Raw genomic sequence first — 17,947 nt, forward strand, 5'->3', positions numbered from 1 at the left:
TACTTCTTGCGTTTGTTTATTTATGATGTCAATTTGTGTTTTTTAATCAATATATGCTACGTGTCTCTGCATTTATATTTAACTGTACCATAATATGTCTAAATGTCTATTGTCCACTTAATTGTGTGTGTGAATTGACTGACAGTGACTATGTGAAAGTATTGCTAATTATGTTACTTCTTTGTAAGGCATCCTTAAGTTAAACATATTAAATTCAGTTTTTACTATAAGTCACTGTACATGCATAAAACATCTATAATTTCCTGTATTTTCTGACATTTGCCATCAATCCTCAATTTAGAGATTCAAATTCTTTTTAATAAATCACCTTGGAAGCAAAAAAAAACCTAATTCCATGATTGTAATTTTTTTTTAATCTAAATTAGAAAAGGAGATCATATATTTATGGAAAAGTGATGCCCTGATTTCCAGGGATTCCCACTTGGCACCACCTGCTCTTTTAAAGCAACACCCCATACAAGCCTAAAGGGTGAGTTGCTTAGAAGAGAGCATGATGTGGATCACTCTGATTATTTCACTATACTTGCTCCTTGACTGTTTATCTACAGCTTTAATCCTCAAATCAGGCACATGTCAGCTCCAGAGACACTTCAGGCTGAATGGGATCTACCAGGATGGGGATGTTATACTCGGAGGCCTGTTTGAAGCTCACTTTTTCACAGTGTTCCCAGAGCTAAACTTCAGAACAGAACCAGAAGAACCATACTGTGAAATGTGAGTCAGACTGGCTGCATGACTAAACAGAGAAAGATTAAATAATTATTATAATTATTGTCTAATAAGTATGAATATTGTGATTTATTGTCTTCTTTTACCTTTTGCTCAAATGCTGTGATGATAGCAGCAATGCTGTCTTGGCACAATATTTGTATTGAAAACACTGTATGTATACAATGTGCATATGATTCACGTGAACTCTATACTCTATATGTTTTTGCTATTTATTAAATGTTGTATTAATTAGTCAAGTATTTATTGTTAATTTATTTTTAATATCACAGTTATATCTATTTACTTACTTACCTACTTACGTACTTGTTCATTTATTTCTTTAGATTTAATATGGAAAGCTTCCAGCATGCACAGACCATGGCTTTTGCAATAAATGAGATCAATAAGAATCCCAATCTTCTGCCCAATATCACTCTTGGTTACCATCTTTATGACAACTGTGTGATGCTAGGAATAGCGTTCCGAGCTGCCATATCCCTTGTTAGTGGAACAGAAATGTCATCCTCTAACTTTAACTGCACTGGCCCTCCTCCAGTGATTGGGATTGTGGGAGATCCAAGTTCAACTCCTTCCATCGCAATTTCCAGTATTCTGGGGCTGTTTCGAGTACCTATAGTAAGTTATAATACAAAAAGCAAAAATACACTAAATGCACATATACACACACACACACACACACACACACACACACACATATACATACACATATATATATATATATATATATATATATATATATATATATATATATATATATATATATATATATATATATATATATATATATATATATATATATATATATATATATATATATATATATATATATATATATATCTCTGTAGGTTTTTTTTTTATTTTTAATTTATTGACATGCAATTTCACTGTCTTATGCCCTCTCCCAATTAGGTTAGTCACTACGCCACCTGCTCCTGTTTGAGTGACAGAAAAAAGTACCCCTCTTTCTTCAGAACAATCCCCAGTGATGCCTTCCAGGTTCGGGCTATGGTTCAGATCTTAAGGTATTTTGGATGGACTTGGGTTGGTCTCCTCTACAGTGATGATGACTATGGCATTGATGCTGCTCAGTTATTTCATCAGGAAATGCAGCTATCTGGACATTGTGTTGCTTTTTCTGAAATTCTGCCCTATGATAACAACCCCAGAGGCATGCAGCATATAACTAGAGTGGTTCAGGCCTCTACAGCTAGAGTGGTGGTTGTTATTTCTCCTTCATCCCTAGTAATACCTTTGATGGAAGAAGTGATATTGCAGAACATGACAGGCAGACAGTGGATTGCAAGTGAATCTTGGGCTACATCACCTGTGTTTCACACCTCACGCTTCCTGCCTTTCCTTGGGGGCACACTGGGCATTGCTATTAGGCGTGGAGAGATTAAGGGGCTTTATGACTTTCTGTTACATCTGCGACCCACCAGTGATCCAAGAAATAATATGTTGAGGATCTTCTGGGAGAACATGTTTGGCTGCAGTTTTGAGACTGGGAATAAAGAGACAGATGGAGAGCAAGTGAAAACAGTGTGTACAGGACAGGAAGATCTGAGCAAAACAAACACACCATACACTGATGTTTCAGAGTTGAGAGCAGCTTATAATGTCCATAAGGCAGTTTATGCCCTGGCACATGCACTTCATGACCTGACGCAGTGTGAGGAGGGAAAAGGACCATTCAGTGGGAACAAATGTGCCGACATAACCAATCTAAAACCATGGCAGGTAAAACCCACAAGTGCAGATTCCCTCCACACATTTAAAGGTGTAAAATATGTCCTCTATTTAAATTTATGATAAACACATAACACATGCTCTTTCTACAAACTGCACAGCTGGTTTACTATCTACAGAAAGTGAACTTCACCACAGACTTTGGGGATCATGTGTCTTTTGATAAAAATGGAGATGCTCTGCCCATCTATGATGTGCTGAATTGGCAGTCGAGCTCTGAAGGAGCTATAAGGATCTACACGGTCGGTGTAGTAAATGAAGAATTGGAAACAGGGATGGTGCTCACACTGGATGAGGATGCAATATACTGGAACTTTGAAACCAAAAAAGTAAAATTGCCTATTGATGTATCTGAAGAGTTCAGATGCAAAAGTCTCTAAAAGCCATCTTGGTCAAAAATGAGAGTGAATGTTCTCCACACATTGTATATGTTCATCAAGTACTTTAACTTCAAATGCGTTAAATGCCAGCCTCAAGCCACTGAGAACTACCAGTATTTACATAGAAACATATACAAAGTAGCTAGAAAGAAATGTTAATTCTAAAGAAAAACATCAGACGTTCTTAGAGGCTTTTGTATCTGAACTCAATTCTCTCTCTCTCTTTGTTTTTGCCTAAAGTCTAAATAAGAGTCTAAAATGAGAATAAATGAATAAAAAATTACAAACTTGGCTCATTGAAAATATGTGCCTCTACATAAATTTCTGCAAAACTGAAAAAAACAAACAAACAAATGTGTATCTATATTGTACATACAGTTACAATTGCTGCAGTTTCCAGTTGAATTGGATTGCTAATTTTGACACAATTACTAGAATTTGAAACAATTTGAAAACTGATACTTTTTAACATTGACATCACATGTACAGCTTAATATATTTTCCAGCAAGAATTAATAACATATTTCTATCTAGATATTTTAGGTCGGTCATGCCCAGCAAAATTACTCAAAAAGTTTGCCAGTGTATCATCAGCTTTAGACAATGGAAAGCTCGGTTCGACTACCGTGAAACGATGGTTCAAAAAAACAGTTCCAATCTTCATAAAGAAGTTAAAATAACATGGCTGCATCAGTGAATATGTACCTTTGCATTTGTTAAAACTGTCAGGGTTTAGGTTTGGGTTTGCTGTAGGGGATATTTCTAACATGATAGAGAATTAATCTTTAGCAACACTGACTAGATGTTTGAATTCTGAATGTAATGGAAGATGTGTCTTTTAGCCTCCACGGTCTGTGTGCAGTGAAAGTTGCCCTCCAGGTACCAGACGTGCCACAAGAAAGGGCCTTCCTCTTTGCTGTTTTGACTGCTTGCCATGCGGAGATGGAGAGATTTCTAACACAACAGGTGAACAGATTATTATTGAACTGTATATAAAAAATAATAATAAAAATTAAAGTTATTTCTTTTCTTTTATGATTCCCAGATGCCATTGAGTGCATGGTGTGTCCAGTTGAGTTCTGGTCCAGTCCAAATAAGGATCAGTGTGTACCTAAAGAAGTAGAGTTTCTATCCTATGAGGATCCTCTAGGAATCTCTCTGACCACTGCCTCTTTGCTTGGCACCTGCTCCTGTGTTCTTGTGATGATCATCTTTGTGCATCACCGTAACACTCCTATAGTACGAGCCAACAATTCAGAGCTCAGCTTCCTGCTGCTGTTGTCACTTAAACTGTGTTTTCTGTGTGTTCTGCTGTTCATTGGACAACCACAGTTATGGACGTGTCAGTTAAGACATGCTGCCTTTGGGATTAGCTTTGTCCTGTGCATCTCCAGCATCCTGGTCAAGACTATGGTTGTAATAGCTGTATTCAAGTCTTCCCGACCAGAGGGGAAGAGTGCAATAAAATGGTTTGGAGCAGCACAACAAAGATGTACCGTTCTGGTCCTAACTGCCATACAGGTTGTGATATGTGCAGTCTGGCTATCAACTGCCTCTCCAACACCACATAAAAACAACCTTTATATTCGGTCCATAATAGTCTATGAATGTGCTATAGGATCAGTGGCTGGTTTTTCTATGCTGCTGGGATACATTGGACTTTTAGCAACAGTAAGCTTCCTGTTAGCCTTCCTTGCAAGAAATCTTCCAGATAATTTTAATGAAGCCAAGTTTATCACTTTTAGCATGATAATCTTCTGTGCTGTGTGGATTGCATTTGTTCCAGCATATGTGAGTTCTCCAGGGAAATATGCAGTTGCTGTGGAGATTTTTGCCATTCTAGCTTCTAGTTTTGGATTACTGGTGGCCATATTTGCCCCAAAGTGTTACATCATACTTTTACATCCAGAGAGAAACACTAAAAAAGCCATAATGGGAAGACAAACACAAAATAAATAGTTTTACTTTACTGTGATGTAAAATTGTGAAATCCTTATTTAAAACTGTATTTGAAATACATTTACTGCATGCTAAGTATAACTGTCTCAGTCCCGTATATGGGAAGCCCATTTTGATTTCACTATATTACAGTTAAATGGTAATGTAATCATGACAAACAACCCAGGTACAATTACATTTTTGTAATGTACTTAAAGTGCTGCGCAGTAATTTTGCACTTAATATATTAAAAAATATTATTTAGTACTTCTTAAGATAATCTTAAGACCATTTAGTTACCACTTGATTGTACTATTGTATGAAAGATGGATTGAAGTATGCTACAAGTGGTCACTAAATCGATTTTTAAAAACAAAAATAGTATGTTAACAGTGCAATGTTAAGTTTATCTTAACATACTAAAAATGATTCTTTAGTACTTCTTAAGTATAATTAGTGTGTGAAAATAGAGCACTTTAATTACATTATAGAAGTGTACTTTACCTGGGTATATATCACTGGAAAGGTCTAAGACTCCTAAGTACCCCTGTTTGTTCTTAAAAAATTATTTTGGAGCAGTAATAGATACATTTATTCTAAGTGCACCTCAGAACATATACTTCATAACAGGAGCTCTGACCTTTGACACAAAAATTCTTTGTCATTGCTTTTCTCCTATCACATGTTTTATTAATCATCATAAATGATACATCATCTGAAACCTTAAAACCTCAAGATTTCAGCAGATTTAAAATCGGACATTGCCTTACCAAGGAAATTGTACTTTAAAATCTTTAAGCGGACTCCTCTCCCTTATTGTCTTTTGGAATCTTTTTTAAGTAAAAGTTTTTATAATCTTGACAAAATACATATTGTCAGAAAGGTCTCAGAAGTCCATATTTGGTGATAGACACTATATTTAGAGAGAAATGTATACATGTGTAGAAAAATGCATAAAATTCATGTATAAAATTTAACAGTTTCAATGGCACCTGTTCGCTATTTGTGGTATAACTTCTAAACAAAAGTTCCTTTTTTTAATATCAACTTTAAACTTTAAACAAAACTTATTTGACTTTAATTTTATATCAAATTTGGCTTGAGACCTATTTTATACAATATTTATTTTATATAAAATAAAATAAAATTAGTGCAGTACATTTTCTTTACAGTAAATTTTAACTATAATACTTTCATGTTTTTAATTTTACTTTTGCAATAGTCTGCTAATTGTTGTGTTTAAAAAGCTGTACCCAAAAGCATTCATAAATTATTAAAATTCAAGTTTTAATGCAGGTTTACATTAAAAATGTAAAGGTGTGACAGGTAAACAGCGCTTATCATTGTATGACATCAAAGTACCGCAGTAGCGCTTATAAAGAGCATATGGAACAATCAGCTGTCAAACACTTTAATTTGAACACATCTATTGTCTCTACAGCAAGGTTACCATATCGAGGCAAATATCGACCATTTAACCTGATTGGCTGATGTCATAGTTAAGGTAGGTTTACGGGTGGGCCAGGGGGATCCGAAAATTCCGAAAAGCCCACTTTTGCACTGCAGAGACCTCAATCTCCCTTCACCAAGCTTTCACAAGAGTGGGTGTGTGAGAGAGGAGGGTTGCAGAAATGGCCAGGTCTGGCACTATGCAATGGAATACACATGTAGTGAATGGAGCCTTATCACCACCACTGCTGTTCAATGTTGATCAATGTCTCAAAAGACCTTTCTTTTCCAAGGAAAAGAACTCAAGGTCCAGAGGAGAACCGCACCTGTGTTGCAGCTGATGGGCCAGGATGTTGGGCCATTTATCCCCCTTGAGGGTCATGTGATCCAATCAGGGTGTAGATGGTGAAAGATGTTGCCACCCCTCGTGGCTTAGACCACGGGGGAGCACATGCAGCCACTAGACTCTTACCTGTACCCTTCCTCCATGAACACTGCCCTACCAGGACACCAGTCCCCAGTCACCAGGCACTATTTTCCCTTTACACACTTTATTTTTAACACACTGTGTTTTTTGCTGCTCATGACATATATTTAAAATATACTTAGTATAAAATGCTAAGTTATATAAATGTTAAAAGCATTAATTAAGCACATTAAGCCAACAGTATGACTTTCTGTAAAGCTGCTTTAAAACAATCAATCAATCACTTTTATTTATATAGCGCTTTTAACAACACAGATTGTATCAAAGCACTGAACAGTATAAACAGAAGAATACAATGATAAGAATGCATAATGATGAGATTGAACAATTTGTTATTAAATGCAGAGACATGTATGTGTGTATATATATATATATATATATATATATATATATATATATATATATATATATATATATATATAATAATTAAATGCTGTTTACACTCGTTTTAATAAATCAATGTGGTAAGGACCTAATCTTTGTTGTCCCACAATTTGCACAGTGTCTGTGTAAGTAGACTTACTCGGGGAACTCCTATTTGCCTAGGCTCCGAGGCAAGATGTGCACCAGTGCATCCGTGCTGAGAGAGTTTCACCTAGTCAGGGAATTAAACTGTTGTGAAGTCTCTCCATATTACCTGGACAACCCAGGGATGGAGTCTCCCTGGTGTGAAAGCTTGACTGAACAGGACCAGAATGTAAATAGAGCAAAGCAACCAAAGATGCCAGCCTACAGTACATGGCACCCCAGCCTGTGACAGCCTGAACACCTGTGCTAGAGTGTAGTGGGAGAAGCCAATGACAGACACAGTGGGTGTGGCGTCAGGCCTCAGAGAGGCTTTTTATTAACAGAAATATACAAAATAAAGTGTCCAGGGGAAAAAGTGTCCCAATAAACGGGGGAACTGGTGTCCTCGTCACACACCGCCAGACCTGTCCAATACCACGCCCCTCCTCTCAGACACATCCACTCCCGTCAGGAGCCTGGTGAAGGGCGGTGAATAAAGGATGGGGTGATGATGACAATCAAGTGGAGGGGCAGCCGACTTGTCACATTCCCCTCCCCAAGCGTCAACCACATCAAGCAGTCACCGCCCAAGCAGGAGTGCTACCTTCCTCAACCAGGCTCCAGGTACTGTGATAGAAATGTGTAACTAGGGAGTCCCTACCCATTGAATGTCCACCAAGAGGGGTGTGTTAAACTGAAATTGCTGCCACGTAAACCTTCAGGATGAAATGGGTTAACCTTGTGGAGAGCCTGGCCTGTAAGAACTCCAGCACTGTACCAACTGGGCAGTTATCTCGAGCAAATGTTCTCTGCACCATGAAGTCAAAAGCTTCCACTTTATGGCATACAGTTTCCTTGTAGAGGGAGCTCTGGATTGGGTCCAAGCACAATCTCTCCAGAACTCTCTGGACTGACAAACCAGTCCTCTGACCTGATTTGAGACACAACCTGCTTGAGGATGAGCATTCAAAACTTCCTTATGACTGAGAGGTTCAGTTGCCTGAGTTCAGTTAGCCCTCCATCTTTCTTTGGAATTATGAAGTACCAGCTGTAGAACCTGGGCTCCCTTTTGTGAAGAGGGACCACCTCGATGGCCTCCTTCCTCAAGAGATTGTCTACTCCCTGTTCCATAACCAGAGCCAGCTTGATGGCCCACAAGTGTGGGCAGAATGCCTGTAACACTGGCTGGGTTTGAGGGTTAATCTCCTGAGGGCACCGGAGTGAGACAGGCGTCATGTGATGTGGTATAATCTTTGACGGGGCTCTCTTAGCCAAAAGAATGGTCCTCAGATCCAGCTTTGGCTTTGAGGACCCTGAACAGCTACGTCTGCAGAAACGCTTGACTGTTTTCTGATGTACCCTGATATGTGTCGCATCGGCAATTTGATGAGGTCTCATCGATGTGACTTGGCTTCACAGGTGCTTAAACCCTTAGCAACCATGCCGGAATCCAAGTCCATGAAGATTGGCTTCATTCATCTCAGTTTGGAGGAACGTGAGACTCACGTACAAAACCATCTCTGCCTATACTGTGGACAAGCAGGACATTTATGAGCCTCCTGTCCTGGCCAACCCATTCATTCAGATAAGGCTGCAGTGAGTGTCTCACTTTCTCCTGAATCCCTCAGTTTACCAATTGTCTTAAAGTTTAATGATGCATGTTTACAGACTGACAGTTTAATTGATTCTGGGGCTGTATGGAACTTTGTAGATATCACATTTGCAAAATCTCCCTCTCATTTCATGTGACTCCAGGGTGGCAGTAGCAGCTCTAGATGGACGTCCATTAGGATCAAGAGAGATCAGCTTCATCATTCAGGAAATCATGCTTCAAGCCAAAGCTCTGCATGCAGAAACAATTTGTCTCTTTGCTATTGACTCACCTCAACGCCCCATAATTCTCAACCTCCCATGGCTTGAACAACATATTTCCTGGTCTCAGAAAGAACTCACACAATAGGGAGACCACTGTACTCACCACTGCCTAATCTCGGTGTGTCAAGAATAACCCGTGACCAAACAACATTGTCAATCCGATTACCCGGTAATCCCAGCCGAAGATCAAGACAGGGCAGCACCCCTTGACACTCACCGTCTGCAGTGGACATGGAGAAAGAAATCGTAGTGGAGGTGTATGCTTCTAATGCCAGCATTGGGGCGGTACTGTCACATGATTTCCCTGTGCCTTCTACTCCAGTGACATGCTGCTACTCAACCAGCTTAACGGAAATATGATGTTGGCGATCGAGAACTGTTAGCCCTAAAGGCCGCCTTCAAGGAATTATAGGAGTCGAAATTGCCGTTCACTGTACTCACAGAGCACAGAAATCTGGAGTACCTCAAAAGACTGAACCTTAGACAGGCTAGATGGTCCCTCTTCTTCACTAGATTAGACTTTAAAAAGTTGCCTATATACCAGGCTCTAAGAAGGGCAAGACTGATGCACAACACCTAGGCTCTCTTAGTCATGAACCCACTCTTCCTAAAACCATTATCATGGCCCCAGTACAGAGGAACATCATCACTGAGATCACAGGGGCACTCAACGGTGAACCACAACCACCTAATTGTCCACCAACTCTCACCTTTGTACCACAGCATCTACGAACCCGTCTTCTACACTGGACCCACGACTCTCCTAGTGCGTGACAACCAGGCATTACAGCAACCTTCCAAGTCATCGAAACAGCCAAGGTATTATTGAACCAGGTCTTCTGCTTCTACTGTCTGCCAGAGGAAATTGTATCTGACTGAGGCCCTCAGTTCACGTCACAGATATTGCACTTCCTCTGCTCATACTGTGACAACAATCAGCAGGATTGGAGCCGTTACCTCATTTGGGCTGATTACGCTCAAAACGCCTGTGACGGCCTGAGTGGTGGCCACACATGAGTGGTAATATGCCTGTATCACCTTTTACACACACAACACACTTTGTAAATCATGTTTATTTATTTATGGTTTAGTTTAACTGTTTCTTGTCAGTTGCATTTGTTAATTACAAGAATACATGGTTTATAATTTTATAATTTTATTTGCTTATCTTTTTGATTAGATTTTTTTTGTTGAATGTAAAGTGTTGTTGATTTCCCTCTTAATTTGTAATGGGCCCATCTTTCTCTTTATAAGCTGTTGTGTTGTCCATTTTGGCTTTTGTTTTGTTGGTTTGTCTCTGTCTGCCTGGTTTGTTTTTGTAAAGGTACTTTTTTTTTTAGTTTAATTATAGGCCTTTTTCTAGTGACTGCTGGTGTTCCTTGTCTTTGACTTCTCTGTCTCTCACAACGCCCTCCGTAAACCATACACTGGTCTGACTCAGTTCCAATGTGTCTTGGGCTTTCAACTACTATTATTCCCCTGGTCAGGTGAACCATCTGACCTCCCAGCTGTCAACACCTGGTTGCAAAGGAGTGAGGAGACATGGAACTCGGTTCACTTTGGTACGCAATCCACATGTGCTTTAACCTGGGCAAAAATCAGTAGCAAGCAGTGTTGAGCACCAACCACCCCCGAACGGCGAGATCCGGCTATCTTTATCTCAGTAGTGATTTCCTTGTTGTGATCACGTGGCAGCGCGTGAGTGCAGGTCTCTCGCAACCTTGTGAGACTTATATCATTCAGGGAAAACGCACACCGGCCGATGTCTCCCCAGGTGCCATGAGGGGCTACTTTAATAATACTACTTTGGCCAATAGGTCATGCCATGTCAAACAAATATCTTAGTATTCATCACAAAGGTAAAAGGTAAAATATATATAACCACATGAGTGTTATACAGGTTTTAATGATGACACGTGTCTTACAAAATAAAGTTCCACATAAATGGCATCTGCTGTAAATGTCAGATTAAAGACTATCATAATGCAGGTTGAACAATAAAAAAAAATTTTAAACTGAGAACTTAACTAAAAAACGAGCTTAGTTGTGTATTTGATAATTGTATTTTGCTATTAATTTTGTGACTATAGATGTGTGATGTTTATTTTTAAAAGAGATCTCGTCTTTGTAACAAAAACCTTTATCCCTCAAGGTCACTGCACATCCAAAATGTTTACCTGAAATGTTTGCACATTAAAAATAAATTCACATTATGTCAATTATGTTTACACACTGCCTCCAATCAGGTTAAGCTTTCAGCGTTTTCACATCCATAACATACATTTCAATATATGATGTTGATGAATAAAATGAATGATGAATAAAGAAAAAAAAAAGCACAAAAAAGCCTTCAGTCTAGCACATATAAGTATAACCTCTGTATAAGGGAAATACTAACATCTGTAATAAGATAAATACTAATATTGTTAACATAAATTTGATCTAATTTAATACAATTGTTTTGTAATGAATGTTACACCTGCTGGAGCATCCCAAAATAGCAAAGATTACGTCTTCATTTCCAGTGAGGCCGGTGGCACTGCCTACTTTTATCTTGATTTATAAATCAGTGAGCTGAGTGAAGTGTGAAGATAAAGAGATAGGGATGTGGTTAATTCTGTATGTTTGTTTGTTCTTGTCATGCAACTCTCACATCTTTGTAGCTTTGATGGACAGTTCAGGAACCTGTAAGCTACAGGGACACTTTCAACTGAATGGGATGTATAAGAATGGAGACTTTCTCATTGGTGGTTTGTTTGAGGTTCAGTACCTCAAAGCATTTCCAGAACTGGGTTACAGAACAGAGCCAAAGCTACCACACTGTGAGCTGTAAGTCTAGTTTACACCAACAGAGGAAAATATTTAAATTTTTTGTAATTATTTGGAAATGTACACTTTTTTTATGACTGAATACACACTATAAATTATTAATGATAATTTAGTCTAAGCAGACAATTTTATACATTATTAAATTACTACATGACTGGCATCATGCACTGTATTTCTTAACTTTGCATAAATATTTAAAGTCGAAAAAAGTGATCTTACGTTAATTAACATTATTACTGCAGTTAAGGATGTAATTTAATTTGTATTGTCCTCACCAGCTTCTATATGACAAGCTTCCAGCAGGCAGCAACAATGGTTTTTGCTATCAGTGAGATTAATAACAATCCAAACCTGCTGCCTAACATCACACTTGGTTACCAAATCTATGACAACTGTTTAAGGCTTGGAGTGGCATTCCGTGGTGCTACAGCTCTGGTTGGTGGGACAGAGGAGACCATCTCTGACCTCAACTGCAAAGGGCCACCACCGGTGATTGGACTCATAGGTGATCCAGGTTCTACTCATTCTATTGCAATTTCCAGTGTCTTAGGGCTGTTTCGACTGCCTATGGTAAGAGACATTTTTTAAACCATATATCTATTATCATTCATATCTGTTATTACTACATTCTATTGTCTGAAAATAAATTGCTAAACTATTAATTATCTCTAAAAAAGCTAAAAGAGCAATGACATGTTTTTCTTGTCAGTGTGATATTTTATGGTAACACTTTATTTTGATGGCCCCTTCTGAACATTCTGTTGCCAATAAGAAACTTTGCACTACTCTCAGTATTAGTATTAGTAGACCCTTTGATAAAAACTCTTTATTGTGATGGTCTCCCAACAAACACTCTACTGACTATAAATAACTTTACAGTATATGTACGTCAACGTATTCTGACCCTAACCCTTGTCTACTGATACCCTACTAAATCTCTAATGAGAGTAAGTATATATGTAGGTGTAATGCTGTTTATAGTCAACAGAATGTGTTAAAGGGACCATCTAAATAAAGTGAAAACTATTTTTATCCATCTTCCTCTTATATTTCTTTTTGTCTCTGCTCTTCATCTGTACTAAATAGATCAGTTTCTATGCCACCTGCTCATGTTTGAGTAACAGGAAAAAGTACCCTTCTTTCTTCAGAACAATCCCCAGTGATGCTTTCCAGGTTCGGGCTATGGTTCAGATTTTGAGACATTTTGGATGGAGCTGGATTGGTCTCCTTTACAGTGATAATGACTATGGTGTCTACGCAGCTCAGTCCTTCCATCAAGAAATGCAGCTGTTTGGACATTGTGTTGCTTTTTCTGAAATACTGCCCAATGTTAACAACCCCAGAGATATTCAGCGCATAATGAGAGTAATTCAGGCCTCTACAGCTAGAGTACTGGTTGTTTTTTCCCCTTCATCCTTATTGATACCTTTGATGGAAGAGGTGGTATTACAGAACATGACAGGTAGGCAGTGGATTGCAAGTGAATCTTGGGCCACTACACCTATGTTTCGCACACCACGTTTCAAACCAGTCTTGGGGGGCACACTGGCCATTGCTATCAGGAGTGGAGAGATCCAAGGGCTTCAGGACTTTTTGTTACGTCTTCGTCCCAACACAGATGAAAGAAATAATATGTTGAGGATCTTCTGGGAGAACATGTTTGGGTGCAGTTTTGTAACTGAGAGTAAAGATGGAGAGCAAGTGAAAAAGGTGTGCACAGGACAGGAAGATCTGAGACAAACAAACACACCATACACTGATGTTTCTGCTTTGAGAGCACCCTACAATGTGTATAAGGCAGTTTATGCTCTGGCACATGCACTTCATGACCTGATGCAATGTAAGGAGGGGAGAGGGCCATTCAGTGGGAACAGCTGTGCGGACATGTCAAATCTAAAACCTTGGCAGGTAAGAGCCACATGTATAGTGAAACTTCTACTCTAGGCATACAGAAGAGCTGAATGTGGAACAGCAAAATGTCTTCTCTATATTAATTCAAATTTCAGATAAATGTAAATAATCTGTTCTATCTACAAAATGTTCAGCTGGTTCACTACCTACAGAAAGTCAACTTCACCACAGGCTTTGGGGATCACGTGTCATTTGATAAGAATGGAGATGCTCTGCCCATCTATGATGTGTTAAATTGGCAACCAAGCTCTGATGGATCAATAAGGTTCCACAAGATTGGTGTAGTAATTAAAGGGGCAGAAACAGGAATGGTACCCATTTTGGATGAGAATTTAATCTACTGGAACTTTGAGTCTAAAAAAGTAATGAACTTTGAATGTTAAATGTTATCCTTTCTTTTTAGAAATTCAAAATACTACTAATATCTATGACATGAAAAATGTTAATAATAGAAAAGCCAAGCTTATCATTATGCACAAAAGATGAAAATCTCATGACTGATAGCAGTGAATGTTACTTTCAGCCCCCACGATCTGTGTGTAATGAAAGATGCCCCCCAGGAACCAGACAAGCAATAAAAAAGGGCCTTCCTCTCTGTTGTTTTGACTGTTTGCCATGTGCAGATGGAGAGATTTCTAATACAACAGGTGAGGAGATTATTGTAAAAAAATTGATAGTAATTTACTCTTTAAAATGTAATTTGCCTTATTTTTAATCATAGATGCTGTTGAGTGCATAACATGTCCAGGGGAGTTCTGGTCCAATCCAGATAAGGATCAGTGTGTGCCCAAAGAAGTAGAGTTTCTATCCTATGAGGATCCTCTGGGCATCTCTCTGACCACTGCCTCTTTGCTTGGTTTATGCTTCTGTGGTTTTGTGATAATCGTATTTGCTCTTCACTATAATACTCCCATTGTACGAGCCAACAATTCAGAGCTCAGCTTCCTGCTGCTGTTGTCACTTAAACTGTGTTTTCTGTGTGTGCTGCTGTTCATTGGCCGACCACAGTTATGGACATGTCAGTTAAGACATGCTGTGTTTGGTATAAGTTTTGTCCTGTGCATCTCCAGCATCCTGGTCAAGACTATGGTAGTAATAGCTGTGTTCAAGTCATCTCGACCAGAGGGTAAAGGAGCAATGAAATGGTTTGAAGCTGCTCAACAAAGATGCACAGTTCTGGTCTTAACAGCACTTCAGGTTGTGATATGTGCAGTCTGGCTATCAACTGCCTCTCCAACACCACATAAAAACAACCAGTATATCCGCTCTAAAATAGTATATGAATGTGCTATAGGATCAGTGGCAGGTTTTTCTTTGTTGTTGGGATACATTGGACTGTTGGCAGCAGTAAGCTTTCTGTTAGCTTTTCTTGCAAGAAATCTTCCAGATAATTTTAATGAAGCAAAGTTCATCACTTTTAGTATGTTGATCTTCTGTGCTGTGTGGATTGCATTTGTTCCAGCATATGTGAGTTCTCCAGGGAAATATTCAGTGGCTGTGGAGATATTTGCTATTTTAGCTTCTAGTTTTGGATTACTGGTGGCCATATTTGCCCCAAAGTGCTACATCATTCTTTTACATCCAGAGAGAAATACTAAAAAAGCAATCATGGGAAGAGAAACACAAAAGAAATAGTTTTAATGCTGCTAACCAGGCACAGACACATTGATTATATATATATATATATATATATATATATATATATATATATATATATATATATATATATATATATATATATATTTTTTTTTTTTTTTTTTTAATGAACATTTTTCTCACAACACTGTATGCACACAAACACTAAAGAAATGGCCACATTAAGAGATGTCTTGTGTTACCATTACTATTTTATTTTCATTTACATATCTTAAGTGGATATTGTTACAGTCTACAGTTATTGTTATTATTTACAATAGGCCTACTATGTGAATTGTGTGATGTAAAGACAGAGAGAAAAAACAACAAAAAAACTCAGTGGTCCAATTTCCTAGGAAATTGATGGACATAATAGTCTAGTCATTATTTGGCATCTATGTGTCTTATTTAGAGCCTTGAGATAGGAACTTGTTAAGATAAGATAGGAAAACCTTACTATGCTTACCATTATATCTACCTTCACAAAATTGTGAAAATCACAAAAGTGATTTTTTTTTTTCTTCTTAATCACACAAACAAATATTTAGAAGTTGCCCGTTAAGATTTATATACGGTGGTTACTATATATTTGTGTGTGCCTGCCCTATATGTGACTGGACTGCTTATAGTTCTAAACTGCCCACTTGCAAGTTAAGTGAGTTATAAATGGAGATTGGAGAAAGCTCCAAATAGGTGTACCTTAGCTCTGATTGAGCTGCACAAACTTCAAGAGGTGCCTCACTGGATAATTTGATATCATACACAAAAAATAATAAAATGCACAAATGAAAGAACACAGACACAACATCTCATTTGAATAGATTGTTTTGATTAATAAATTAACAAATAAAGTTTTAGTTTTTTTTTTTGCTCAGATGTTTCAGAGATAAACAGATCTTCTCAGCTGACAGTGTAGACACCTGACAATTTTTGTTGCTGATTGTAGACTGTACAGTTGTGATTACACCCAAAACATGGAGCAGTTTTTCACTCACAAATGCAATGTGCTGCTTTTGTAAGGTTCAGTAAAAAAAGTTTTGGCTTTTGTTTTCTTTTTATGCAATGCAGAATATATCACAGGCTCAAGATCATCAAAATTATCCACTTTTATGAAGCTCTTTTCAGCTAGTGCCTTTTTGCAGAGATCAGTAATAGCTGATATTGGGTCTACAATTAAAGCAGTAATAAATCTGTGATTCTGTCAATCAGTGCAGGATGAAAAACAAATCCCTCAAAGGGAAATCGTCTTTACTCCTTGCGTGAAATGGAGTAGGAGCATATCGTTACACTCTTACTTATTATATAGTGCCCATCTCTCCTCAGTGCCCTAAGGAGATTGATCTGCCGATCCTGCTACTTTCAGCCCCCGTAGCCCCATTTTGGCCAGGAGACTTCATAGTGACTTAATTTCCCTTCTTGAAGGCTCTTCGTGAGAGAATTCTGTCAGAAGGGATTTCCTCTCTCAGGTGGAGGTGTAGAAGATTTCTATTCAGTCAAAATATGGATTTATCAAGTGTAATCAATGTGAAATTATTCAGGTATATGTCATGGGTCTCCTCCATTAAAATCATGCTACAGTCACATGCTGGCGTAAGGGGAAGCCTGAAGTGTGTGGACACACCGACACAAGTTAACGGTAAAAGGCCTTTTTCTTTACCATGTGTTGGGGATGGGTAGCATTTAAAGGATTTCTTTCTTTATCATAACCCGTGGCTGGCCACCTTCTGTCCATTATTGTAAACAAAAGGGCAATTGTGGTAAAGGTATGGAACATGCCTTAAAAATCGGTATAAAAGACACTCTGGAGGTCTACTGGAGAGATACTCGGCTTTATTTCTGTTGTTAATAAAGTCTATCTTTTGGCATCAATACCCTTCGACTGAGTCTGATTCTCCGCGAGAAAGAAAAGAACCATGACAGAGGGTCGTCATCCCTGCCCCAAGCTATAGAAGCTGTGGCCACAGGGAGCACAATTCGTAGCTTCTGGTTTCTCAACTGAGGTTGTTGAAATCCTCCACCAATCCAGAACTTCCTCTATTAGGAAACTGCACACCTTGAAGTGATGCTTCCTGGTCACCCTGTCTATGACTACGAAATTTATTGGATATTTAAAACTTTTTTAACAAATAAAAAACTGAAAAATTCGGCGTGCAAAATCTTTACTTTCAGTGCAGCAAACTCTCTCCAGAAGTTCAGTGTGGATCTCTGAATGATCTAATGTTGACCCAAATGACTAATAATGATAAATAGAATTCACCTGGGTGTAATCAAGTCTCCGCTTAAATGCACCTGCACTGTGATAGTCTCAGAGGTCCGTTTAAAGTGCAGAAAGCACCATGAAGAACAAGGAACACACCAGGCAGGTCCTAGATACTGTTGTGGAGAAGTTTAAAGCTGAATTTGGATACAAAACGATTTCCCAAGCTCTAAACATCCC

At 38.4% G+C, this 17,947-nt stretch overlaps 2 protein-coding genes across 2 annotated transcripts; both read left to right on the forward strand.

The window, feature by feature from the left end:
* The first annotated feature begins 514 nt into the window (after positions 1-514).
* Positions 515-4,838, forward strand: LOC122362590 (extracellular calcium-sensing receptor-like). The gene is made up of 6 exons (XM_043264125.1): positions 515-735; positions 1,077-1,368; positions 1,663-2,490; positions 2,601-2,828; positions 3,722-3,845; positions 3,925-4,838. Exons 1-6 carry the CDS (start codon positions 515-517, stop codon positions 4,836-4,838), a joined length of 2,607 nt encoding a protein of 868 aa, XP_043120060.1.
* Positions 4,839-11,740: 6,902 nt separating this feature from the next.
* Positions 11,741-15,510, forward strand: LOC122322885 (extracellular calcium-sensing receptor-like). The gene is made up of 6 exons (XM_043216483.1): positions 11,741-11,964; positions 12,243-12,534; positions 13,051-13,872; positions 14,010-14,237; positions 14,399-14,522; positions 14,597-15,510. The coding sequence occupies exons 1-6, from the start codon at positions 11,741-11,743 to the stop codon at positions 15,508-15,510; spliced, it is 2,604 nt and encodes an 867-aa protein (XP_043072418.1).
* Positions 15,511-17,947: the final 2,437 nt, after the last annotated feature.

Source organism: Puntigrus tetrazona, chromosome 18 (assembly GCF_018831695.1).
Source record: "Puntigrus tetrazona isolate hp1 chromosome 18, ASM1883169v1, whole genome shotgun sequence".
NCBI lineage: Eukaryota > Metazoa > Chordata > Actinopteri > Cypriniformes > Cyprinidae > Puntigrus > Puntigrus tetrazona.

Excerpts from the sequence above, each read along its gene's own strand:
- LOC122362590 (XM_043264125.1), top strand. The coding sequence starts at position 515 with ATGTGGATCACTCTGATTATTTCACTATACTTGCTCCTTGACTGTTTA. Across the intron at positions 2,491-2,600 it reads CCAATCTAAAACCATGGCAG|CTGGTTTACTATCTACAGAA; the intron begins GTAAAACCCACA and ends CAAACTGCACAG. Across the intron at positions 3,846-3,924 it reads AGAGATTTCTAACACAACAG|ATGCCATTGAGTGCATGGTG; the intron begins GTGAACAGATTA and ends TATGATTCCCAG.
- LOC122322885 (XM_043216483.1), top strand. The coding sequence starts at position 11,741 with ATGTGGTTAATTCTGTATGTTTGTTTGTTCTTGTCATGCAACTCTCAC. Across the intron at positions 13,873-14,009 it reads CAAATCTAAAACCTTGGCAG|CTGGTTCACTACCTACAGAA; the intron begins GTAAGAGCCACA and ends CAAAATGTTCAG. Across the intron at positions 14,523-14,596 it reads AGAGATTTCTAATACAACAG|ATGCTGTTGAGTGCATAACA; the intron begins GTGAGGAGATTA and ends TTTTAATCATAG.